General features: G+C 35.2%; 9 protein-coding genes and 1 pseudogene across 15 annotated transcripts in view; 7 read left to right on the top strand and 3 right to left on the bottom strand.

Moving 5' to 3' along the window:
* Positions 1-2,095, bottom strand: part of LOC104712536 (non-specific lipid transfer protein GPI-anchored 22) — an 81,108-nt gene extending 79,013 nt beyond the window's left edge. The window contains exon 1 of the mRNA XM_087466918.1: positions 2,007-2,095. The gene's annotated coding sequence lies outside the window, so the exon portion shown is untranslated. The remainder of the gene's footprint in view (positions 1-2,006) is intronic.
* LOC109126195 (defensin-like protein 276) lies at positions 1,260-1,740 on the top strand. Its single transcript, XM_019229399.2, has 2 exons — positions 1,260-1,393; positions 1,484-1,740. The coding sequence occupies exons 1-2, from the start codon at positions 1,324-1,326 to the stop codon at positions 1,654-1,656; spliced, it is 243 nt and encodes an 80-aa protein (XP_019084944.1). The 5' UTR covers positions 1,260-1,323; the 3' UTR covers positions 1,657-1,740.
* Positions 2,096-3,460: 1,365 nt separating the features above from the next.
* LOC104712552 (multiprotein-bridging factor 1b) lies at positions 3,461-5,199 on the top strand. The gene is made up of 4 exons (XM_010429471.3): positions 3,461-3,878; positions 4,272-4,355; positions 4,702-4,784; positions 4,875-5,199. The coding sequence occupies exons 1-4, from the start codon at positions 3,737-3,739 to the stop codon at positions 4,992-4,994; spliced, it is 429 nt and encodes a 142-aa protein (XP_010427773.1). The 5' UTR covers positions 3,461-3,736; the 3' UTR covers positions 4,995-5,199.
* A 109-nt stretch (positions 5,200-5,308) lies between these two features.
* Positions 5,309-7,804, top strand: LOC104712553 (putative serine/threonine-protein kinase PBL7). Its single transcript, XM_010429472.3, has 6 exons — positions 5,309-5,949; positions 6,145-6,383; positions 6,472-6,607; positions 6,800-7,058; positions 7,145-7,277; positions 7,365-7,804. The coding sequence occupies exons 1-6, from the start codon at positions 5,796-5,798 to the stop codon at positions 7,671-7,673; spliced, it is 1,230 nt and encodes a 409-aa protein (XP_010427774.1). The 5' UTR covers positions 5,309-5,795; the 3' UTR covers positions 7,674-7,804.
* An 81-nt stretch (positions 7,805-7,885) lies between these two features.
* LOC104712554 (large ribosomal subunit protein uL5z) lies at positions 7,886-9,266 on the top strand. The gene is made up of 5 exons (XM_010429474.2): positions 7,886-8,065; positions 8,161-8,268; positions 8,358-8,400; positions 8,633-8,828; positions 8,938-9,266. The coding sequence occupies exons 1-5, from the start codon at positions 8,063-8,065 to the stop codon at positions 9,134-9,136; spliced, it is 549 nt and encodes a 182-aa protein (XP_010427776.2). The 5' UTR covers positions 7,886-8,062; the 3' UTR covers positions 9,137-9,266.
* Positions 9,267-11,625: 2,359 nt separating this feature from the next.
* LOC104712556 (putative WRKY transcription factor 69) lies at positions 11,626-13,562 on the top strand. Its single transcript, XM_010429477.3, has 3 exons — positions 11,626-11,970; positions 12,066-12,212; positions 12,847-13,562. The coding sequence occupies exons 1-3, from the start codon at positions 11,846-11,848 to the stop codon at positions 13,406-13,408; spliced, it is 834 nt and encodes a 277-aa protein (XP_010427779.1). The 5' UTR covers positions 11,626-11,845; the 3' UTR covers positions 13,409-13,562.
* On the bottom strand, positions 13,438-22,977 carry LOC104712555 (uncharacterized). 2 transcript variants are annotated; one of them, XM_019229401.2, is made up of 3 exons: positions 22,817-22,977; positions 22,650-22,717; positions 13,438-14,171 (listed from the first exon to the last, which is right to left on the bottom strand). In XM_019229401.2, exons 1-3 carry the CDS (start codon positions 22,922-22,924, stop codon positions 13,568-13,570), a joined length of 780 nt encoding a protein of 259 aa, XP_019084946.1. In that variant the 5' UTR covers positions 22,925-22,977; the 3' UTR covers positions 13,438-13,567. The 2 variants fall into 2 exon arrangements, with proteins under 2 accessions (XP_019084946.1, XP_010427777.1); XM_010429475.3 differs by having other exon boundaries at positions 22,809-22,977.
* LOC147939108 (uncharacterized) lies at positions 14,257-22,114 on the top strand. 2 transcript variants are annotated; one of them, XM_087466919.1, is made up of 11 exons: positions 14,257-14,625; positions 14,924-14,983; positions 19,012-19,510; positions 19,599-19,802; positions 19,872-19,961; positions 20,044-20,151; positions 20,232-20,483; positions 20,564-20,602; positions 20,691-20,990; positions 21,087-21,605; positions 21,683-22,114. In XM_087466919.1, exons 3-11 carry the CDS (start codon positions 19,022-19,024, stop codon positions 21,956-21,958), a joined length of 2,277 nt encoding a protein of 758 aa, XP_087323045.1. In that variant the 5' UTR covers positions 14,257-14,625; positions 14,924-14,983; positions 19,012-19,021; the 3' UTR covers positions 21,959-22,114. The 2 variants fall into 2 exon arrangements, with proteins under 2 accessions (XP_087323045.1, XP_087323046.1); XM_087466920.1 differs by lacking the exon at positions 14,924-14,983 and having other exon boundaries at positions 14,342-14,625.
* LOC147939109 (uncharacterized) lies at positions 15,216-18,467 on the top strand (annotated as a pseudogene). The gene is made up of 4 exons (XR_015566736.1): positions 15,216-15,272; positions 15,370-17,958; positions 18,047-18,152; positions 18,240-18,467. The product of XR_015566736.1 is annotated as an uncharacterized LOC147939109 (transcript).
* A 465-nt stretch (positions 22,978-23,442) lies between the features above and the next one.
* LOC104712557 (V-type proton ATPase subunit D) lies at positions 23,443-25,332 on the bottom strand. 4 transcript variants are annotated; one of them, XM_019229402.2, is made up of 3 exons: positions 24,965-25,194; positions 24,808-24,876; positions 23,443-24,464 (listed from the first exon to the last, which is right to left on the bottom strand). In XM_019229402.2, the coding sequence occupies exon 3, from the start codon at positions 24,450-24,452 to the stop codon at positions 23,667-23,669; it is 786 nt and encodes a 261-aa protein (XP_019084947.1). In that variant the 5' UTR covers positions 24,453-24,464; positions 24,808-24,876; positions 24,965-25,194; the 3' UTR covers positions 23,443-23,666. The 4 variants fall into 4 exon arrangements, with proteins under 4 accessions (XP_019084947.1, XP_019084948.1, XP_010427780.1 ...); XM_019229403.2 differs by having other exon boundaries at positions 23,443-24,461; positions 24,965-25,168; XM_010429478.3 differs by lacking the exon at positions 24,808-24,876 and having other exon boundaries at positions 24,965-25,332.
* Between the last annotated feature and the right edge of the window lie 46 nt (positions 25,333-25,378).

Below are 25,378 nucleotides of genomic sequence, written 5' to 3' on the forward strand. Positions count from 1 at the left end.
TTTTTTAAATGATATATATTAATATTTGAAACTTTTTAATCTAAAATAAATTTCATCATTCGACATTCGGTTAATTAATCACATTTAACTATCTATTTCATCGTAAAACCATAATTCACTTCTTCATGGGTTAGAGTTAAAATTTTTATTAAAAAAATGAGCATCATATGAGATAATATGTATATTGGTTAGTATTTTAAATTTAACAATAAAAATAATCAGTAAAAAAATCAGTTAACATCCACAAAAATTTTGGAAATCCAAAAATAACCTAAATATTATTCTTCTATATGTCATAATTTCATAAGTAATACTTTTGTCAATTTTCATCAATTAACCAAAAATTCATTCCTACAAACTCATTTTTTCTATTTTTTCCAGGTTTTTCATATTACTACATGCATTAAAATCTTAAAATAAAACATGTAAAACTATACTAATACACATCATGTATTGAAATTTTTTATTTTTAAGTTCATTATTCTTTCAAGGTTTTGTGTGCTTACTTACAATCCAAAATTATATTACAACGATAAATACAATTTATATCCGACTAAAATTATGTTAAATAACTTATATTATTCTTTATAATTTTGTTATTCATTATTTATTGATTAATATACATGCTTAATTAATTCCGTTTTTGCTTACACATGTCAAATTTTATTGAGAACACACGTATAATATAATGAGTAACATACAATGGAAAATATATTGATTTTGTTAGTTTTCTTTTTTGATTAAGAAAAAAAAAATTTAGTAATATAAACATGTAAACTTCTATAAATATAATTGGTTGTCTTACTACGTTTATAAAAAGAAGAAATTTATTGACACGTGTCAACATCTAATCAATATATTTGACATGTGTCACGATCTTGTTAATAATTAACTTTGACATCAAGGTTTATATAATAAGATGGTCATAAATGGAGTTGACCGGACAAATCTCATCTTATACATTTATTAAACAAGTATCAAATAAATTTATTTAACTACTGTTTGCGGGAGGTAGCGGAAAAACCAGTCAACACCTTACTTATCTCATTTTAGTAATTTTATTATTATTATTATGACTTCCTCAAAAATGGCATGAACAAAAAAAGAAAAAAACTTTTAAAATTTGTAATTACAGGTTGTATGTGACTTCAAAAATTATTTGATTTAGATTTTTTCTGCAACCTGAAATGGTAAGTCTATATATATTTAAAGAAATTTTGAATAGAAAAATATATATAAGAGGATAACCATTTGCTCAAAAACCAAAACGAAAAAGAAAAAAAAAACTAAACACTTCACAAGAGAAAGATTAGAGAAACAATAATGTCAGCACAAAAATATAATTTTGCTTTTCTACTATTAATTATTTGTCTTCTGTTTACTCAATCAACAGGTAATATGTTATTTTTTTAATTATTCATATAAAATAAAGAATGTAAGAAAATAAGTTAATTTGTATGTTACTTTTTTTTTTCTTTTTCAGCAAGCGGTTGTGTTTTGAAAGGCTATTGTACAACTGATGACATTTGCAAACACTTATGCGGAGGCCAAGGAGTAGATCCAAAGTTTCAATTGTGTGTTCCTTATTCTTCAAAAGGAGGCAAATGTTGTTGTTTACATTATGATGGGGCACCATCGTCAAGTGAAGATATATAGTTTCTTTTTCTACAAAGATACTATATATTTGTATTATGAGTTATCATGCGAATTAAAAATAATAAAAATGAATATTTGGATTAATTTTGAATATTCTTTTTGAAGTATGATATTTTCACCAACTCACAATTCACCAACAAAGAATTATAGTGTAAATTCTATTAAATAAAATCGTTAATCGATTAACAATTTGGTATATAACATTAGATTATAAAAACAAAAATTTGGACCAACAAAATTATGAAGAAATTAACTTTTTTAAAGCAGAAAAACTAAATATAAGAGGAGCCCAACCTTCCACAAAAATAAATAAATAAGCTCTTAAAACACTTCACTTAATAAAATAACACAATCAAGATTCACTGAGATGTGTTTATGTATATAACTTGTTAAATTCACAAGGGATTTTTACTAGAAGTACCACATTTCAAAAAAAAAACTTTTCAGAAATGACACATTATTTTTATCTTTCTTAAAGTACCAAATCCCATTTTTTGGTCATCAATATGTGACCATTATGTCTTTGACGATTGTGTGGCTAGGGAGAGTGAGTGAACTAGATGTGTCAGATATGCAGACTTTAAATTTTTTAAAAAAATTATTGACAATTTTGAGGAAAAGAAGAAAAGAGGTGGAAGAACTCAAATAACAATATTTTATATAAAAAAAAGAATTGGGAAGTTGAGAGATAATGTAGAGAAGTTTGAGTTTTCAGATATATAAAATTTTCTATTATCTACAAATTCAAATTGGTAGACAATATTGAATTGGTAGACAATAATGAATTTTTACAAAGATGTCCACAATATTTGAATCGGTAGACGATATTGAATTTCCAAAATTACAAATTTGTCCATTATCGTTCAGAGAGATTTGATAATGTAATGTTCTAAAACATGTCCACCGAGGTGAAAAATGTTGTCTTCCATGATATTTGACAATGTAATGTTATAAAACATGTCCACCAAGGTGAAAAATGTTGTCTACCATGATTTAACATGTGTTTTATTTTCTTTTCTACCTTTTGACCTGGTCATTTAATTGTATTGCATGTATACATTTAATAGTTAAGTATTGTAAAAGCAAAATCATTAAATAGTTATTTGATTTTGAAAATAAAATTGCATTAAATACACTAAGAAAATCATCATTTTTTATACAAAATAAAATTCTAAAACATCATGTATTCTAATACCGAGGGAGTAGTAAATAATGAATTTAAAGTATGCATTAATTGTTTATTAAAAATAAATATTAAATTTTTAAAAAATTAAATGTCAAATGAGAGAGTAAAAACTAACTTTTATGTATATGATGGTGTGTTTTTTTAACACTTTCGAAAGCCGAAGCTTTTTAAATGAAGGTGTACAGCTGATTTGCAATATTAAAGGTATTAATAGCTAAAGTCCGTTTAGTCCACCAATTTCAAAACGGGCTTTCTCGGCCTTTGTCCCTTATTTCTTGGACTATAATGTCTGTTCATCTATGTTTTCTCGTATACTCCCTTCTGTATAAGAAAGAATGATGTTTTAGAATTTTTACAAAGATTAAGAAAATAATAATTGGTGATTAATTTTGCTTTTAATACTCATTTAGTTGTGTTTTTTTAACACTTGTCAATCAACTGCATAAACACATTTAATTTTATATTGTAAAAGTAAAAATATTAATTAGTTAAAAATAAAAGTGCATTAAATATACTAAAGAAAATCATCTTTTGTGATACAAGTAAAAATCCTAAAACATCATGGTAGTATTTATTATAGCTTAATGTCAATTTATTATTTCGGTTAAAATTCCGACATTGTCAAAAAAAAATCCGACCAACATTATCGTAAACGCGGCTTCCGCAAGATATTTTTAGCTGGGAAGTTAAAAATAATATAAATATATTCCGTTAGAGGGCCTTCAATCTTAGCTTTTTACTTAATATCCCCTTCTGGAATAAAAATCACTAAATATAAATTGCAAAACGATCCTTTCTAATACTTCTCTTTATCTCTCTCATTTCTTTAGTTTATCCACGAACGAAAGAAAACCTAAAAGAAGAAGAAAAGGAAAAAATCTCCGAAGAGAAGCCATGGCAGGAGTTGGACCGATGACTCAAGATTGGGAACCAGTTGTGATCCGTAAGAAAGCTCCTAACTCTGCTGCTAAGCGCGACGAGAAGACTGTCAACGCCGCTCGTCGTAGCGGAGCCGATATCGAGACCGTTCGCAAATGTTTGTTTTTCTTTCTCGATCTCCCCCTCTTTTCTGATCTGCCTTCTTTTTATTATTAAGCTTTGCCATAATACTTATCTGGTTTTATTATGCTATTAGATTTTTGCCGATTGAATCTAGGTTGAGTTGTTACTACGCTGGATTAGGGTTATTCATATACCTTCGCCGCCACTGTCTTAGTATGCTTTCTTTTAAAGGATTTGTGTTAGGGTTATCGTTTGTTATGATTTCAATTGCGTTTTGAGCAGTAACAGTTTTTGCCCTGAGGTTGTTAAATGACTATTGCTCGATTACTTGGTTTTCTATTGCTCATGAATCTTGTTTTTGTCTTTTGTTCAATATGAATCTTATAAGTTGTGTAACGGGATCTCTTTTGTTTTTGCTTGGTTTTAGTCAATGCTGGATCCAACAAGGCTGCATCAAGTGGCACGTCCTTGAACACGAAGAGGCTTGATGATGACACTGAGAACTTATCTCGTGAGTATTTATACATATCTGAATCATTCATCTGATTTCTATTAGTACCTACCTGCCTCTGTAATCTGTATGTATCCTGGGACATAGTTTTATACTAGTCATGTTACTATAAGGGCAATACTTGGCGTATGTCGTTCTGGGTTGCTAATGTTTTCTCCCAGTCTGAATTTTTTTAGTGAGATGATGTTTTTGTTTGTTAATGGGGTTATCAGGATGCGGAAGAGCTGAAAGCTTTGTGTATCTTAGTTTCCACAAATCATTGTGTTCTCCATTTCTTGTTGATAGATCTGTCAGGAATGTTGGCTATCGTCTAACACCTTGTTTGTGTATGGGTTGTGTAATCTAGATGACCGTGTGCCTACTGAGTTGAAGAAAGCTATCATGCACGCCAGAGGGGAGAAGAAGCTGACTCAATCCCAACTCGCCCAAGTACTTTCTCTCTTTTCTCTGTTGTTACACTTGTTTGTATGTAGTCTGGATTCATGGTGGTAACATTATCATATGTTTTGATTTCTGTAGCTGATCAATGAGAAGCCACAAGTGATCCAAGAATACGAGTCAGGAAAAGCAATCCCGAATCAGCAGATCCTTTCTAAGCTGGAGAGAGCACTTGGTGCTAAACTCCGTGGAAAGAAGTAAGAACAAATCTCTTTAAGGTGAAAAAAAAACTAATCGCAGTTTCTCTCTCCAGTTCAGATGCTTTACCATATGCTATGAAAAGTGAAAACTATATATGGTTGGTTTTAATGGCATAGTAGTGTGTTGCGAGGAATCTTTTATGATGTGAGAAAAAAACAAAGCTGTTTGGAACTTTATGTCATTATAAATAATCTGTTTTCTTTCGTTTCGTCATGTCTCGTAAACCCCATCTTCCACTGTTGAAAGTTCAAGGTTAAAATTTGATCTACTGTCTGCTAACAATGATTTGATCAAATTGATTCTGAAATATGTAGTTATGTACCGTATTAATTGGAAACTATGAAGAGAAAAATAATTACTTGGAATCTAAACGAACGAAGCTTAATTTTGGGATGGATCGAATATGGGCCTTGATTACTTTTACGCTTGGTCCATATAAAACTCTGAGGGACTATACTGTACCAAATTAAAGTAAAGGGAAAAGACTGTAAAGTTGCGGGTGAATACGTACATACCTGCAACTATTCCCCGCGCCACAAAACAAAACAGTACAAGTGAGTCAGAGTGGAGTGAAGCTGACATTCACACTCACACAAACACAAAAAATCAAAAATCAAGAAAAGACTAATTTTTCACGGACCCCGAAGCTTTAACTTATTCCTCCACTGTTTCAATTTCATCTCCTCCTTCTCTCTCAGTGGCAATTTCTAGGGTTTTCACATTTTTCTTTTCTTTTCCATTTCTGGAAACTAGTACAAAGGCTACTACTACTTCTTCTTTCAAGGGAGACAACAACAAAAAATGGAGACAGACGAAGCATACCAAAAGAAAGAGCGTGCTGCACTTGTGTCCATTGTGGTTCTTGCTTGTCTTGCTCTTTCTTCTTTGTTCGTCGCCTTTAGCTACTACTGCTACATTCGTAACAAAGTTTCTAAGCGTCACAGAATTAGCAAGAGTAAGAAGAAGCTCCCACAATTTACCTTTAACAAAGTTCTTATCTTTATCTGCATTTTCTTGTTCTTACGCACTCTGTCTTCACAGGGAACTTGAAATTTGTTACTAATTAAGGAATCTTTGGATGATGATTTTCAATTAGGGTCCGATTTATTTATCATCTGGGTATTGAATTTTACCTGTCGAATTTTTTTAGGGTTTGATTGCGAGGAGAAAGGCGATTGTCAAAAGGTACAAGATTTAACTGGCAATGGGTTACAGATTTTCACTTTTAAGCAATTGCATTCAGCGACTGGTGGATTTAGCAAGTCTAATGTGGTTGGGCATGGTGGGTTTGGGTTGGTTTATCGTGGTGTGCTTAACGATGGGAGAAAAGTTGCTATCAAGTTCATGGATCATGCAGGGAAGCAAGGTGAAGAAGAATTCAAGATGGAGGTTTGTTTATTATTTGAGCTACATTTTTGCTGTTTGTAGAGTTTTTGATTACTTCTAACGACTGATCAATTTTTGTATCTGGTGACAGGTTGAGTTACTGAGCCGTCTGCGTTCACCATACTTGTTGGCACTTCTTGGTTATTGCTCAGACAATAGTCACAAACTGCTTGTGTATGAGTTTATGGCCAATGGTGGTCTGCAGGAACACCTTTATCTTAACAACAGTAAGTTCATTTTGCTGGTAATGTTAGAAGTTGTGGCTGTGCCTTTTTTACTTCTATGCATATCCTTTGTGTAATTGCATTTTGGAACATGAATCCTTAGATAATGTATTGTATTTACTAATTGGTGAACATAGCATCTGGAGTTCTCATTGTCGATTTGATATAGAATTTTGTTTTTTTTCTTGCATATAGGATCTGGTTCTGTCCCACCGAGATTAGATTGGGAAACTCGGATGAGGATAGCTCTGGAAGCTGCAAAAGGCTTGGAATATCTCCATGAACAAGTATCACCCCCAGTGATTCACAGAGACTTTAAGAGCAGCAATATTCTGCTGGACAGAAACTTCAACGCCAAAGTTTCAGATTTCGGATTGGCTAAAGTCGGATCAGATAAAGCTGGTGGACACGTTTCTACCCGTGTATTAGGCACACAAGGATATGTTGCTCCTGAGTATGTTCTCTCCACTCAGTAGATTTCATTGTTCTTCCATCACTTCAACTTGATTAGCTCTAATATAACACCCATTTCTTGTTCAGGTACGCATTAACCGGTCACTTGACAACAAAATCAGATGTCTATAGCTACGGTGTAGTCCTGTTAGAGTTACTAACCGGTAGGGTTCCAGTAGATATGAAGAGAGCTACAGGAGAAGGCGTTCTTGTCTCTTGGGTACACCATTCCTTTTCAAAAATTGCTCCTGTGTCATTTCTTCTCTGTCATTTGCTATAATAACTTCTCTTATCCTTTTTTCTACAGGCTTTGCCTCAATTGGCTGATAGAGAAAAAGTAGTAGACATAATGGATCCAACACTGGAAGGACAGTACTCGACAAAAGAAGTGGTTCAAGTTGCAGCAATAGCAGCAATGTGTGTTCAAGCAGAAGCTGACTATAGACCATTAATGGCAGATGTGGTGCAGTCACTGGTTCCATTAGTGAGAAACCGTAGGTCAGCTTCAAAGCTTAGTGGCTGCTCTAGTAGCTTTAGCTTGGCTAGGTCTCCTACTTCACCTGGTAAAGCAAGCAAGCATCTGTTCTCAATAAAAACAGAGGAAAACAAAATGTAAGGCTTCTATTTTTCTTCTTTTTGACATGAATATGTAAGGCTTTTTATCTACTACGGGTTTTGCTAAAACAGACTCTAATGTAACACTTTTGAGTGATTAAACATGGAAATTAATAATTATCATCAAATAAAGAGATTTTTTTTTGTCTATGGGCCGATCTTGGGCCATTAGCATGCTATTGAAACTCAAACAAAAAGGTCACGTGCGCGTGTGTTGGAGGGTAGAGGGTAAAAGCGTCATTTCGGACTCCTAAATTTGCTTAGAACCCTAGAGGGCTTACAATTAGATAGATCTAGGGTTTATATATATTTTGCCGCTTCATCTCCGCTTAATCTTTTTCGATTCGTGTTTTCCCGTCGGCCGGAGAGTTATCGCAACCCTAATCCGAAATGGTCTGTCGGAGTTACTATTTCTTCTGCTTTGAATTCTTGTTTTTGATGTTTCTAGTGAATATGTGGTGATATATCTATTTTTTTGGATGAATCAGGCGTCGGAGAAGAAGCTATCGAACCCAATGAGGGACATTAAAGTGCAGAAGCTGGTTCTCAACATCTCCGTCGGTGAGAGTGGAGATCGTCTCACCAGAGCCTCCAAGGTTTTTTTTACTTCTAACTTCATTTCTCTCCTTTTCTCCCGATTGTGCTCGATTTGAATCGAATTAGTTCTTTGGATTGTTTTTGTAAGGTGTTGGAACAATTGAGTGGTCAGACTCCTGTCTTCTCCAAAGGTGAGTTTTTACTTCTAAGTTTAATCAATTTTGTATTTCTTTGGAACAATTTAGTGATTTTGTAGTTGTTGTTATTGTCTCTTGGATCCTCAGAGAGTTATCAGTAGTCGTCTCTGTTTTTAAATGGATTGCTTGGAGAATCTATGTAATCATCAGCTTCTAGTAGATAACTTTGTTGTCGATGATGATGATGAAGAGAGTTCTGACATTAATGTTATACACTTAATTGCAGCTCGATACACTGTTCGTTCTTTTGGTATCAGACGTAATGAGAAGATTGCTTGCTACGTCACTGTCAGGGGAGAGAAGGCAATGCAGCTTCTTGAGAGTGGACTGAAAGTTAAAGAATACGAACTCTTGAGAAGGAACTTTAGCGACACTGGTTGCTTTGGTTTTGGTATTCAAGAGCACATTGATTTGGGTATCAAGTAAGTCTAAGTCTCTTCTTATCTTTCTAACACAAGCATATAATAACTTAAAAGAGTGCCTTTGTGTAACCATTGATCCAAGCGGGGTTTTATTTTGATTCCATCTAAGGTATGATCCATCTACTGGAATCTACGGTATGGACTTCTATGTTGTTCTTGAGCGACCCGGTTACCGTGTGGCACGTCGCAGAAGATGCAAGGCTCGTGTTGGAATCCAGCATAGAGTGACCAAAGATGATGCCATGAAATGGTTCCAGGTGAAATACGAAGGAGTCATTCTCAACAAGTCTCAGAACATTACCGGTTAAAACACATGTGTCAAACAAAAAGATCTTTAATCTGTCTTTTATCTTTATTCGAATCAGTATTTTCTCAGTTTTGTTTTGCTTCTCTGATCTTCATACATTTGAATTTTCCTTATATAGATATTTTTGCCTATCTTTATCGTCGTTATGGACAAATATAAGCTGACTAAAAAGTCTAAATCACAATTCTGAGATAATTGGACTTTGAATGTTCAATACTCTCCGACAGAAGAAAGTAGGTAATGATGAGCAATTGAGCATTCTCTGGTTTTTAAGATTATAAGTCAACCCTAAACCGTGTTTTTGTTAAACAAGGCTCTTTAATTCAACATTATCGAAGACGATCCTTCGAAAGGGTGTTTCTTATATAAAAATCTGCATTCACATTTCTGAAGTTTTTCTATATATTTTACTGTCAAATATTCAAAGAAAGAACAGTTGAATAGACAAACATCATTTTAACTGGTTTATTTAGCTCGGTTTAACTTTTGGATTGGAGTTAGTTTATCCTGATCCAACTATATATAATATCCTTAAACGCATAAAGTTACGTGAAAATTATCGAACGAATGCGAGAATTCAGTTTTAAGACGAATCTTTTTTTTGACTAATCGCCATTTATGCTTTTTTAATATTAAGAAGACGTGTCGATTATAAATTACCTTGTACTTTTACATTGTTTAACATACTAATAACAAAGATGAAAAACATTATCCAATCATGTTTCATTGTCAATTCTCAGTTGCATCAGATTCGAGCGAATTATTGATTGGTTCGACATTAATTATCATGATCAGAAATGACCAAATCAAACATATATATACATATGTGTGTAAACACGCGTTACATTATATAAACTACTCAAAAACCTATATACATACAATACAACCAGAAAATAAAAAATTTGGCTCCTTTCTGACAAAAGTTGGAGGCAATAATGGAGTAATTAAACTACTAATAACTATGACAGAGGCTTTTTTTATAATAGTTTTTATCTATTAGTGATTTACAATTTTATTAATGACGACTGGAGGAATCTTGACTTGATCATATACACATATTTATTAGTATAAGCCATTTCCAGCCCAAATTTCTGTGTATCTATATTAAAAAAAAAAAAAAACTAAATCATTTTTCTAGACCTAGGGTTATATATTTATGTTTCTTTTTCTATACAAAAAAAAATATTTATGTTTTATGTGGATATGTATAAGTATATTTCATCCCAAAATGATTTGCAGCTTTTACTTAGGCAAATTTCTCGAACAAACGTCATCAAATATGACATCTTTGTTATCCATAGAAAGGGCACATGTTACTACTCTCTGCAAACTTTTTGGTCAAGATCTCATAATCTCTTTCCGTTGGATGGTACGGGCCAAACACACAAAACCAAACATATTTTTGCATAAAACTATAGAACTGTTGTAAAATTGGTTGTTAATGTGAGGTTCATAGTTTTTTTTTTTTTTTAAGAAAAGACTTAAAACCAATAGGTAACGAGTGTGTTATGATCTTATTCAATATGAGAGATTCATAAGACATGGAATAATAATTTTGAGATGAAGACTATATATGATTCATCATTACGGACCACGTCTCTTTTTCTATTGCTATATCGATTATATTCATTTAAGTTTACGTACTAATGTCATTGTTGGTAACTTCTAGCCTCCTAGCTACTATGTAAACTTCTACTTTTTTCATTATTTTTTTTTCTCCAACTAGAAATTTTTAATTAAGCGGATGAGCCAATAAGTGAAATTGGGAGAAGGAAAAGAGTTAATCAACAAACTGTGCTCAACAGAGAAAAAGAGAACATATTGTACTTGTACATACTAATTAAAGTCTTGAAAATGACCTTTGGTCAAGTAGTCTTATAGATTTAGTCCAAAATGGATAAATCATAAACATTTAAAAGAAATAATACTAGTATGTATTAATGTCAAGTTCACAAACATGATGCATTTTGGGAAATTGAAACGGACCAAATCAACTGATATAGTTTAAGGAATAATTAAGGACAGCTTAAAAGAAGAACTCACGTCTGAATATATATACTTTTAACTGTAAACAAATTTCATTATAACATCTCTGATTCGGGTTTCATTTATTTAAGAAGAGTTATATAGATGGGTTGTATAACTAATTACTTAATTTTGTAATATTATAAAAATGAGCATAATTAATTTGAGATTTAATTTTCTTATACAATAAGACAGCAAAAACGAAAACATCACAGTCTATATTAGATCAGATGCAGGGATAATTATAATATAGATATGCATAATTATGCATGGACTTAATCAAAATGTCCAGCTAATTAAAGAAATAATTTGAATAGCCAAAACCTTATGGTATATTATAATAAAATCCACGAGAGAGAGAAAGAGAGAGCCTTTCAAAATAAAAAAATAAACTAATATCACTACAAAACAACTGGTCATATTTTATATTCAAATAAAATTAACACCAATGACCCAAAAAAAAATATATATATATTATACAAATATAAATCCCCCTTTGATATTTGCCTGCACGTCCCCAAAAAACAAGTAGTAGAGAATAATAATAATCGGACATCAGATTGGATTAAAAACCCTCTCACTAATCACCTTCTTAATCACCCTCTCCCCCCACCTCCGGTTCTCAACTCAACCAGCAGAAAGAAAAAAAAAAAAAAACACATCCTGTTACGGAGAAATCGGAATCATGCACCGTAGAGGAGCAATTCAAGAATCAGACGACGAAGAAGATGAGACATACAACGACGTCGTTCCTGAATCTCCTTCTTCTTGTGAAGACACGAAGATCTCTAAACCAACTCCAAAGAAAAGGTTTGTGAAATTTTTCTATCAAATTGTTTTTTTATATATATTAAAAAAAAAAAAGAGAATGATCTGAAAATGTAAATAATTGTGTATGACAACAGTAGGAGGAACGTAGAGAAGAGAGTTGTCTCAGTTCCGATAGCTGACGTGGAAGGATCTAAGAGTAGAGGAGAAGTATATCCACCGTCCGATTCATGGGCCTGGAGAAAATACGGACAAAAGCCGATCAAAGGCTCGCCTTATCCCAGGTATCATTACAAAACACTCTTTTTTTTTTTTTTTTTTGTCTTGTCGTTTTAATCAGCGGCGGCTTTAGAAATGAGAAAAAGCGTACGTTAGCCTTTTCGGTGGTTGGTCTAACATACGCACCATGTGACAAAACGGACGCGTTTGTTATCGCGTGGTTTTGACGCGCCACCTCCTTAATCTTTGGGATTAATGTTATAAAAACTTTGTGATTAAGGAACAAATTAGATGGGGGTCACTCACACTAAATTGAATTTTTTTTAGTTCCCTTAAAGTTTTAGTAGTAGTATTTAATACTTTTGGATAACCTCGGGGGGATGTGTGAAATACTAGTAGTATTAATTAAAGTAGCGGTAGATCTTGTTGATTTCTAAAGTGAATAGCCACAAAAGGTAATGCGCACAAAAAGGAAAAAAAAGAAGTAATATATATGTACGTGATTAACGTGCCAATATTATTATAATATTTGTCATTTATTACCATTTCTTAAGGTTACATTTATGGAAAATATATTAAAATTACATTACGAAGTTATCATTTTGAAATTTTATTACAGTAATAAAAAAAATAACTATGATTTATGTTAAGTTTTGAGTTCTTCATGGAAAAATGTACGTATCACTTTGTTTGTTACAGGGGATATTACAGATGTAGTAGTTCAAAAGGGTGTCCGGCGAGGAAGCAGGTGGAGAGAAGCCGTGTTGACCCTTCGAAGCTAATGATTACTTACGCCTGCGACCATAACCACCCTTTCCCTTCCTCCGCCGCCAACAACAAATCCCATCACCACCGTTCCTCCGTCGTCCTCAAAACCGCCAAGAAAGAGGAAGAATACGAAGAAGAAGAGGAGGAGGAGGAGGAACTAACCGTAGCCGCAACAGAGGAACCGCCGGTTGGATTAGATCTCAGCCACGTGGACTCTCCGTTGCTCTTAGGTGGCTGCTACAGCGAAATCGGCGAGTTCGGTTGGTTCTACGACGCGTCCATCTCATCATCGTCTGGTGGCTCTTCGAATTTTCTCGACGTAACGCTAGAGAGAGGCTTTTCAGTTAGCGGAGAGGAAGATGAGTCTCTGTTTGGTGATCTTGGTGATTTACCTGATTGCGCCTCCGTTTTCCGCCGTGGGACTGTTTCCACGGAGGAGCAACATCGGAGATGCGATTTTGGCGCCATTCCTTTCTGTGATAGTTCTAGATGAGTTTGTGTCGTCTTGTGTGTAGCCAAAAGAAATGAAAGAAACAAATTTTTTTTTTTCCACTGTAAAGGTTGTATCAATGGTGGATTCATATGATTCATTTATAAAAAAAATAAAAACCCAAATAATAAAAGTAATATCATTTGAGAGGTACAAAGATTTTTACATGCGACGAGGATAACCAAAAAGGAAAGTTTCTTCCATTGCTCTTACCACAGAGAGTAGCTCCAATGTGAAGAGATCGTTCATTCTCATGTCTCCAGCGGGGTTTGATCCATTAGTTGGAGAGGAGTCTTGTTTTGCCGGCTTGAGTATGACGAATCTACAGACAGGACACTGTCCTTTGCTCTTTAACCATGGAACTATACATTCTTCATGAAACATGTGTTTGCAAGGAGTGAGCATCACTGTTTCCTTGGGTTCAAAGTCTTCTAAACACACGGAGCATCTCTTGTCTTCTTCGTCGCCTGGGAGATCTCGATTGTTTCTTGTGTTTTCGCTTCCCGGGGTTTTGTTTCTGTAGTATAAGCTCAGGCTCCTGAGGAGAGTGCTTTTTGGGATTGGGTTGTATGTCTCTTTTGTTAGATGTTTGAGGATCTCGTCTTCTTCATGGACTTGTGATGATGATGATGATGTTGAGCTGTTCTCTCGTCTACCGGGTTGGTTGTGAACGGCTTGCCTTAGTGCCTCTAGGTGCTGTCTTCGCGGGTTGTTGCTGTTACGGAATGGAATCTGATGTCGAGTATGTGACGGTGGTACTAAATCTCTGCCAAGAACAATGATCACTACAACAAATATGTACATTGATAGCAGACGGATATAGCTCATTTTCCGTCACTGCTATGAAAGATGAGATTTTTTTTCGCTTACTTTTTAATAGCATCTTATTAACGCTATGATAGGAAAATTATGTAGCGGGAAACAAAAGTGACTTTTGTCCGCCAATACTTAGTGAAATTATTCACTTAATCGCCAAATAAAAAAAAAACCCAAAAACTCGACACACTCTCTCTCTCTCTCTCGTTACAACCTAAGCTCAACCTAAGAAGATTTCTTCTTCTAAATTCTCTGTGTGTGCTCAAATTCTTCTAAATTTCTTATCAATTCTTCAGTTTTATCGCCGTTTGTGAAAAGCCCCAATTTCGCCGTTTGTGAAAAGCCCCAATTTCGCCCTAAATCTCCATATCCATCGCAATTGATAGCTCGAATCCATTTTTGAGGCATGTCTTTCTTCTTCCTCCTAATTTCGTTATTTGTTTCGATTATTTGTGATTTCAAACAGCTTTTGATTTCGATAAGGGTCAGATTTAGTTATCTGTTTTGTTAGGGTTCGATTTATCTAGATTTATTTCGTTATCTGTTTTTTAGGGTTCGATTATTTACAGATTTTGAGAATGTGGAGTTTCGAATCCATCTGTTTTGTTAGGGTTCGATTATTTACAGATTTGACTCAAAAATAGCTTTTGGATTTGAGTATTTGCGCCTTCATAAACTGAACGATTTTTTTTTTTTCCCAAGTGTTGGTGATTGAAATGTTGGGGAACTGAAGCTTCTCATTTCTCTGTACTCACACAACAGGTTAGTATCACTCAACCAATAGTTAAACATTATTATTACACACGAATATTGGTGATTGCTATGTTTTGTCCTTTGAGTCTGATTCGTATAAATAGTGATTAGATTAGTGAGATTTTACACAGTTAGATATTGGTTTAAGAGCATCTGTATGTGTCTGAAGTAGTGCAGTATTGTCTGAATTGTTGCTTAATGTGAGCTTTGTATAATATGTATCTCTATTTTATCTATAAAGGTTAAAATTTATATTATAACATATAATGTTGGACAAGGCATGGGTGCATCTATGCAGGTAAGGAATTATATTTCATAATTAGGTTTTATTTTGGGTTTGGATACTTTAAGATGTTCTTTTAGTTATGATTTTTTTCTTTAATTATCCATTGAAGAGCTGATCCTGGTTATAAAAGTGGAGCTTGGAAATTTGTAAGGGATGTGTCTGCGGCTTTAGGTGACATAGAAATGATAATATGTCCTTGTAAAGACTGTCGTAATGTAGTACGACAGTTAAACAGTGTTGTGGTTGAGCATCTTGTAATAAGAGGGATGGATGAGGCATACAAGGTGCATAGTGATTGGTATCATCATGGAGATGTGAAGTCAGTAGATGAATTTCAAAGTAAACCAACTCAGTGGAATGAGGAAGTTTTTGAGTTATATAAAGCTGCTGAATTTTTTGATCAAGAGTTGGCTTTTAGAGGTGACTTAGCTGACCAACCTGTGGGCGACTTAAGTGAGATTGCAGAGGGTGAGGACCAACAAGAGGATGAGTTCCTTGCAAAGATCCGGGATGCTGAAACCCCACTATACCCTAGCTGTTCAAACCACAGCAAGTTATCGGCTATTGTGACTTTGTTTAGGATTAAGACACATAATGGCTGGTCGGATAAGAGCTTCAATGAACTGCTTCAGACATTGCCAAGCATGTTGCCAGATGGTAATGTCTTTCACACATCATTGTATGATGTCAAGAAATTTTTAAAGAGCTTTCATATGGGATATGAAAAGATCGACGCATGTGTTAATGATTGCTGCCTCTTCAGAAAGAAGTTAAAGAAGCTTGATAAATGTCCCAAATGTAATGCTTCACGGTGGAAGACTAATAAGCGGACTAATGAGGTAAAGAAAGGTGTCCCACAGAAAGTATTAAGATATTTTCCAATTATACCAAGGCTGAAGAGAATGTTCAGATCAGAGGACATGGCTAAGGACTTACGGTGGCATTACACTAACAAGAGCACTGATGGAAAACTTCGACATCCAGTAGATTCTGTTACATGGGCTCAGATGAATGAGAAGTATCCTTCATTTGCAGCTGAAGAAAGGAACATACGGCTTGGGCTGTCCACAGATGGATTTAATCCATTCAACATGAAGAATAGTAATTATAGTAGCTGGCCTGTGCTATTGGTAAACTACAATTTGCCTCCTCACCTTTGTATGAAGAAGGAGAATATAATGTTGACATTATTGATTCCTGGTCCACAACAACCAGGTAATAATATTGATGTCTACCTAGAACCTCTTATTGAGGATTTGAATCATCTGTGGAAGAATGGAGAGCTAACGTATGATGCTTTTAGTAAAAGTACATTTACTCTAAAGGCAATGCTTCTCTGGACCATTAGTGATTTTCCTGCGTATGGAAATCTTGCTGGTTGTAAAGTAAAAGGTAAAATGGGATGTCCTATGTGTGGGAAAAATACTGATAGTATGTGGTTGAAGTTTAGCAGGAAACATGTCTACATGTGTCATAGAAAAGGTTTGGCTCCAACACACAGATATAGGGAAAAGAAGACTTGGTTTGATGGAAAAGTTGAGCATAGGAGAAAGTCAAGAATTTTAACTGGTCATGAAGTTCATCAGAATCTGAAAAACTTCCAAAATGATTTCGGAAATGTGAAAAAGGCTGGGATGAAGAGAAAGAGAACTGTCTATAAAGAACCAGTGTTTGACAGTGATGATGATGAAAGTGAATCCGATGAAGATGAGGAAGTAGAAGTAGATGAAGATGAGTTATCAAGGTGGAAGAAAAGATCCATTTTATTTACTCTGCCTTATTGGGAGGATCTACCAGTACGGCATAATTTGGATGTAATGCACATAGAAAAGAATGTGACTCACAGCATTGTATCCACATTGTTGCATTGTGGAAAATCTAAGGATGGTCTTAATGCTCGTAAGGATCTTCAACATCTTGGTCTAAGAAAAGAGTTGCATCCTACCACAAAAGGAAAGAGAACATATCTTCCAGCAGCACCTTGGTCTTTGTCCAAGAATGAGAAGAAGATTTTTTGCAAACGACTATTTCATTTTAAAGGTCCAGATGGATACTGTTCTAATATTTCAAGAGGAGTTTCAGTAGAAGAGTGTAAGGTAGGAGGTCTGAAATCACATGATTATCATGTCTTGATGCAACAGCTTCTCCCGGTTGCACTTAGAGGATTGTTACCAAAAGGTCCTAGAACAGCAATACTACGGCTATGCGCATTCTTCAATCATTTGTGTCAGAGAGTTATTGATATTGAGGTTATTACAGTATTGGAAGCTGAAATTGTAGAAACGCTTTGTATGTTTGAAAGGTTTTTCCCTCCAACCTTCTTTGATATCATGGTACACTTGACTGTTCATCTAGGAAGAGAAGCTAGACTAGGAGGACCTGTGCATTTTAGGTGGATGTACCCATTTGAGAGGTATATGAAAGTTCTAAAAGATTTTGTAAGAAATCCTGCAAGACCAGAGGGTTGTATAGCAGAGTCATATCTTGCAGAAGAAAGCATGCTGTTTTGTAATGAGTTTCTGAAAAAGACAACCAATGTAGAAGAAAAACCTGAGAGGAATGTAGAGTATGTGAACAGCTCTATATTAGAAGGTCGTCCAATATCAGCAGGAACGTCATTCACTCTTACTGAAATGGAGAAGAATATAGCCCATCTTGCTGTCATTCAAAATACAGCTGCCTTTGATCATTATGTGGAGTAAGTTACTTGTGTATTTCATTCCTTATAAATTATAAGGTCAAAATTATGCTGCTGATAGTTTCTTTTCGTATTTATGATTTGGTAGTATGCATTTGCAATATCTACAAGACTCAAATCCAAGGTGTAGACGTGATGCAACATATTTATGGTCTATGCATTCTAAGAATTTTGCTGCTTGGTTAAAAGGACAGGTGAGTAAAGTTATGAATTTGATGAGTCTGTTTATAAATCTATAGTAGACTCATTCATAATTTTGATTAGTCTGTTTAATTTTGTAGATATCTATTACTTCTGATGGACATGAAGACATAGTTAAATGGCTAGCATATGGTCCACGGTGTACTGCAAGGTCCTATACTGGTTATATAGTTAATGGACAACGTTTTCACACATACTCACTTGAAAGGCAGAGTCAGAACAGTGGTGTTTATTATGAGGCAACGGCTATGTGTAGATCTAGTGCTAAGGATACTTCACAAGTAGTTGATTTGGTGTCATATTATGGGAGAATTACTGACATCATATTGTTGGACTACCATGTGTTCTATGTGCCGATATTTAGATGTAACTGGGCAGTAAAAGGTAATGGAGTTAAAGTGGAAGATGGGTTCACACTTGTTAACTTAAATCAGAGCCAAGTAAGCTTTCAGAAGGATCCGTATATTCTAGCATCTCAAGCAAAGCAAGTATTTTATTCAAGTGAAGATGGATCAAGTTGGTCTGTTGTTATGAGAGGTGCTTCAAGAAGATATAGTAAAGAAGATGTTCAGTCTGGAAATGCAGATATAATTGGTCCATTGCCAGTAGATGTTGACATGGATACTGAAATGGATGAAGCTGAATATGCTAGATCTGATTGTGAAGGCATATATGTGCAAGAGTAGATTCTTGATTCATTTATATATATATATATATATATATATATATATATATATGTTTTTGTTTATGGTTGATGTTTGTTGAATGTTGTAGATTTTATGATGTATTCTATTATATAAGTTCTACGTGATTAAGTTTCTGTTCTAAGTGATTAATTTTCTGTTTACGCAGGTGAATTAAAATGGGTGGAACTAAAAAGAAGGTTGGAGGGAAGAAGGGTGGAGGAAAAAGAAAGAGAAAGTCTAAGGATGATGACGAACCTGAGTTTATTTGTACTGTGGAGGCCCAACCTGTAGCAACAGAACAGCATGTGGAGGCCCAACCTGTAGCAACAGAACAGCATGTGGAGGAAGAGGAGCATCATTCCGAAGAACCACAAACTCAACAGCAACCAGAAGAACCAGTAGGAGAGTTTGTGTTGTCTGAAGAACATGAGCAGCCTGCTACGCGTAAAAGAAAACGAGGACCAACAAAGATGAAAAACCTAGCCAAGGATCCATCTGTTAGAGTGAAAGTTGATTACAATGTACTTGGAGTAGCGGTTGGTCCAGGGTCAGTCAAGTTGGCATCATATGTAGGGACATTGATGCGAGAACACATCCCTATCAACATACCTAACTGGAAGAAAGTGAGTCCAGATCTTAAAACACTTCTCTGGAGATCTGTTCAGGTAACAAGAATTTTTTTTTGTTTTTAAAAAGTCTCTCAATTGAACATGTTTACTTTTATAGTTATGGTGTGAGTGTAAGTGAATGCAGGCAAGGTTTGAGCTTGATGAAGATTGGCAAAGGATATCTGTGATTCACCAGATGGGACATTTGTGGCGATCACACAAGTCTGTCACGGTGAAGGCTATAAATTTGGCTGCAAATAACCAAGAGAGGATGAATTTGAGACCACCAAATATTGGTCCTGTTGATTGGCAAAAATTTGTCAAACTCAAAACTAGTGCTGCATTTAAGGTAATTACTTGTGATTATAATTGTTTAGTAGTTGATTGGTGATTAGTAATTAACATGTTTCATTATTAGGCCGTGAGTGAGAAATATAAAGCAAAAAGAAAGAATCAGATACCTCACACCACTAGTCGTAAAGGGATCAGCAGACTAACAGAAGAAATGGCAAGCATATATACTACAACTATGTTGTTTATTATTATACATAGTGCTTGTACTGTTACTGAAATTTTGTTTTCTGGAACAGAAAGCTGAAAGTGAAGATCCTTCCAGCGTGACAAGACTAGATGTTTGGATCAAGTCTCGCACCAAAAAGGATGGTACACCAGTAGATACGAATGCAGCTGATTTGATTGTAAGTCTGAATAGAGTTGTACACCAGTAAATAGTGTGTTATCGACTAGTAAAACCTGAAACTGTCTTTATGTTTTTCAGCAAAAAGCAGCTGAAATTGGTGGAAGTGATGCTCCAGCATTTTTAACAAATCCAGATGAAGATCACCTCGCCAAGCTTTTAGGACCTGACAATTCTGGTAGGCTGAGGGCAATGGGTAGAGGCATGAGTAAGACCAAATTAGCTTGTTTACAAATGCAGAGCAAGTGTATGGCTGAAATGGAAGAGCGGCAAGTAAAATTAGTAAAACAGGTCAATGCCTTGGAAAGTGAACTTGGCAGAATCAAGAATCAGGTTAGATACTTAAGAGTTCTCTACTATTCATCAGCCAGTTAGAGTAATATAAATTGATGTTATTTTTGTTTATGTTACAGAGACCAGAAGCTGAAATGGATGAAAACTCAGCTGCAAGAGTAACATATTCTTACTTCTTTTCATATCAGCTAAGTGATTCTTCTTAGTGTCGTTTATGATTCTTAGTTGCTCATGAAATTGTTGCAGAGTGTAAACAAAAGAGCACATCCTAAGTGTGTGTTTGTTGATTGGTCTGACATTGATGAAAATGTTGGTGAGGGTCGGATTCTTTCTTCTGATCCGGATGACATAGTGAATGACTGTCGTCTTGGCCCTTATGATCTCAAAGTGTTAGTTGAAGCTGCATATAAACCAGATGCATTTCTATGGAGACCTGCACAAAAGATCTTTCATATGAAAGAAGCTGTTGGACATATAATCGCATGGCCAACTGATAAGTGTAGACTGGTAGACAACAACATCCAAATGGAAGACATTGCCCCTATGGTATTTATAATTTCTAGCAATGTGTTAGCAATGTATTACCCCTGTCTATAATGCTAATTAATTATATTGGATTTGTTTACTGATTGTGTTTAACAGGGTATACAAGGAAACAAATGTAAACTATTGGATTTGTCTAAGGGTGACGTCATTGTTGCTGAGGGGCGTTGGGAGACACAAGAACCAAGTGCGTTGGTTAACGGAATTCCTCTTGGACCAAAAGCAGTTAAAGTATTTGTGGATTCAGTAAAGCAGCCTGATACATCACTATGGAGACCTACAGCTGAAATGTCATTTCTTGAGGACTGTTTGATGGCTTACGTATCTTGGCCCCTGAGTAAGGTTGATTTTGAAAATCCCTCAACTCCAACTGGTCAGAATGCTACATCACATGCTTCTTTGTCTGCATCAAAGGCCAAGTCTGCAGCCACAGCTTCTAAGTCTGCTACAGAGTCCAAAACTTCAGCAACAGCTTCAAAGGCTGCATCGCAGGCCAAATCTGCATCTATGTCTTCTAAGTCTGCATCTGGTTCTGAGTCTCCTGTTGATGATGCAACGGGTCCAATATCACCAATAAAGAATACTTTACCATCACAGTCTCCTCTCAGGAAGTCTCCAGTAAGTGTTTTCATATGTTATGAAGTTGTTTTTGTTAATTATATGATGACTGATGGTTTATATTGTAAACATGGCAGCGCATTAATAAAGTTATTTCCAAGGAGAATAAGAAGTGCAAGTTGATGGATTTAACTGAAAAGAATAGGGTTGTGGCTGAAGGACGATGGGGAACAAATGATCCAGAACATAAGGTTCACTTTACTCGCTTGGGTTCTAATGCAGTTAAAGTGTGGATAGATGTTGTGAAGGTGAAAAATGTAAAAGTTTGGAGGCCATCCGATGAAATAGAGATTATTGAAGATGCACTTAGCTCCTGCATTGCTTGGCCAGAGAACAAGGTCATTATGTCTTAAACTGATGGTTTTATTGTGTAATGTTAAGTACTTGAGATTGCTTGTTTATTTTGGATGTTCTTGAGACTTTGATGGTAAACTGATGTTCTTGAGACTTTTGTTATGTATTTTGGATCTGAGACGTTTATTAATCAGATTTTATGAGATTTTATAAAACAGGTTATGTGTGCTATAATCACATATCAGAAAATGCTATAAAAGTACAGGTAAACGTTATGATAAAAGAATATACCATAGCACAGTAAACAAGATAAAACAGCATTTCGCAACAGCTATATTAGATATGTATAACATAGCACGAAAAATTAAATATTGTATAAATTTTTGCAAAATTATAATCTTGATAATACAGCAGTTTATTAGAGCTATGCTATAAAACTATAACATAGCACGAAAAAACAAATGTTGTATAAATTTTTTCAAAATTATGATCTTGATAATATAGCAATTTCTTAAAGCTATGTTATATTTTTATAACATAGCATACGTAATAAGTGCTATTGTATATGGGGTACATATAATAACAGTGCCCTAAAACAGCGCTCATGAAAACGCTATCAAAGACCTATGATAGCGTTTTTCTCTGGTTAACAATGTGCATATTTGTTGTAGTGGATATTTCAAGTTCTTGAAGATGAAAGATCTAAAAACTTTAAAACAAAATCAAAACAGAGGATGATGATGTAAGTACACAGTAGATGAAATCGTTGTGTTTGAGTAAGCGGTTGGAAGATCATCGAGCAAGCGTCTGTTAACTGTCTGAAAGAGGATACCGAAACATCAAACCGATGAGGAGGCTAACATATTCTTCTAGGAGTATATATGACGACAAGAACAAAACTTCACTTACTGAGTTACTCCTGGACCACGAGTTCTGCGAAGAGAAAGCAGGAACTCGCCAACCCGAGGTTCGTGTATCCGTATCATAACTATAAGTGGGTTGATTTGGAGCAGAAGAATAGCCATTTCTGTTGTTGTTCATAGCTGAGAGAATGGATGGCTTTCTTGTTCCAAATAAGAGGATATGATAAAGCTTTTGTACTGTAATACAGTTTATATTCCTTTTCTTGCACTGAGTTATTCTTTCTCCACTTATATGATTCCCTAAAAGCTGATAAACTAAGCAAGGAATATATGTCCTAGTATGTGATGCCATGTCTTGTCTCCTGAACAAGTATCATATGCACAAACCATGACCTAAATCTTAAACTGAATGTTATGTACAAGAATCAATACCATAAAAACTTGGTCCAAGATTGAGATATATTTCTATGAAGGTTCACAAAAGCCTTTTCATGTTTAGATTGCTACAATTTGAGCTTCACGAATGTAACCTGAATGAGCTCACTTGAAACAAATCTCCCAACTTTCTAAAATGGATTCTTAAAGTTCCTTCTATTCTCATCTTGCTACGCTTAACCCACCAATAATAGAATCCAACAGTAACTTTACTCGAGAAAGCACAAGAAAGATTCTACATTTGATTGGTCTTGAAACAGGGGAATTATCATTACCCAAAACAGTAACAATCACAAATCTCTTGAGGAAAATTGTAGCAAAGCACAATCCAAGATGATACAAATAAGTCATCTACATCAAATCCATTTTTATTTTGAAAACATAAATACGATGAAGAGAGTAATAATAAAGGCATGAGAGCGAGAACAGAAACCGAGCAATCACAAAAGGGACCGAAAGAGCCCACACCTTAGAAAATAATGTCTGTATCTTTCTCTGCACCAGCAGCGAGAAAGTCACGAGCAGCGTTAATCGAAATCCCTCTCTGCATAGAGATTCCTTCAAGAACCATATCCTCAGCAAACTCCTTAGCATTAGCTGCCTGTCGTTCGACTTCCCTCCTCTTGTATCCCTGAATCTTCTTCAACCTGAAGAAATCCTCTCTCTCGAGCTCATCAAGCTCTCCCTTGATGTAACTGATTGTATTCTCCAGCTTCGGCTTCACCACATTCTCCAAAGCGTTGACCCTGCGGTTAGTTGTCTTGATAGCTTCATCAAGCGTCAAGAAAGAAGTCTGGAGGGAAGCAAGCTCAACCAGAACTTCAATGGCTTTCACATAAGCCACACGGCAAGCTTGAACCTGCTGTCCACCTCTAGCTAAACCGGTCAAGTCATTCTTGGTCTCACCTTCAGAGAAGTGATCAAACTTGGGAAGCTTCACACCAGCAATATTCTCAGTCCGAGAACGAACCTTCAACGTAGCTTCTTTAACGTTCTCGAGGACAACATGTTTGACGTTCTCGCCAGCAACATACTTTACTTCAGTAAGAGCAAAAGAGGATGTCTTCATCATATCTCCCATGGATTCTTTTGCAGTAACGATTTTCTTGAGAAGTGCCCTAAACTGAACAGTCAAAGCATCACTCTTCTTCTTGAGGAGAGCATGACCTCTTGTGGCTCCAACAAGACGAGCTTTCATAACCCCAAGCATTGTAACAGTGGGAACCACATTCAAACGCGCGTTTTGGCCAGCCATCTTTCAAAACTACTGCAAGCAAAAGGAGATAAGATTAATTCTCTCTGGCCATTAAAACAACAACAACACACACACACAAACAAACTCATCATTGGCGACAGAGATCAACCATTAAATCTGGTAAATTCTGATTTTTACTAATCAGAATTGAACAAAAAGATTCACTTTGGAAGATCTTAGGCTAAAATCAAACAAGCAAGCACCCTAACCGTCATATCGAACGATCCATAAAGAGATCCATCAGATTTCAAATCATCTGTTCCCAGATTGATATCAAAGTTTACAAATTCAGATTTTTTAAAAAATTTATCTAATTCGAATCAAAGTCTACGACTTTTGAAGATGATATCGTTACCCAGATCCCCAGAAGATGGAATCCGGATCAGAGACTAGAACTGATCAGTCGGGATAATGGGATACACACCTAAATTACCCAGATTTCAATCGAAATTAAACTAGAGAAAATAGAGAGGAAACAGAGTGATGAGATTAGAGAGGGATGATGAGATTACCTGGGCCTCTGGAGAGAGACTATAATAAGAGGGGACTTCTTTACAAGTAAATCGCTGAGATAGATTTGGATACAAGAAGACAGAGATAGCTTTGGAGAAATTGAAAAAATTTGATATTTTTTAGGAACAGTGAGAAAGATCGTATTCGTCGACCTTGTCGCTCGCTGATCGTGGTGGAAAGAAAAAGGGGCTGTTTTTGTAATTAACTGTAACTTTGAAGGGCCTTTTTTATTTTATTCTTTGCTACTAAAATAAATAAATATAACAGCTCATCGCTTACGGTGGGGCCTACTTTCCTGTCTTAAACTAAATCTGGACCCGTTGTGGGCCCCACTTTTTTAGACGGTGAACTTTTTTTTTTTTTTTTTGTGCAACGAGACGGTGAACTTGTTCTAATAAATAAAAGTGCTACAC

The sequence above is a fragment of the Camelina sativa genome, chromosome 9 (genome assembly GCF_030686135.1).
Source record: "Camelina sativa cultivar CO46 ecotype springtype chromosome 9, ASM3068613v1".
Taxonomy (NCBI): Eukaryota; Viridiplantae; Streptophyta; class Magnoliopsida; order Brassicales; family Brassicaceae; genus Camelina; species Camelina sativa.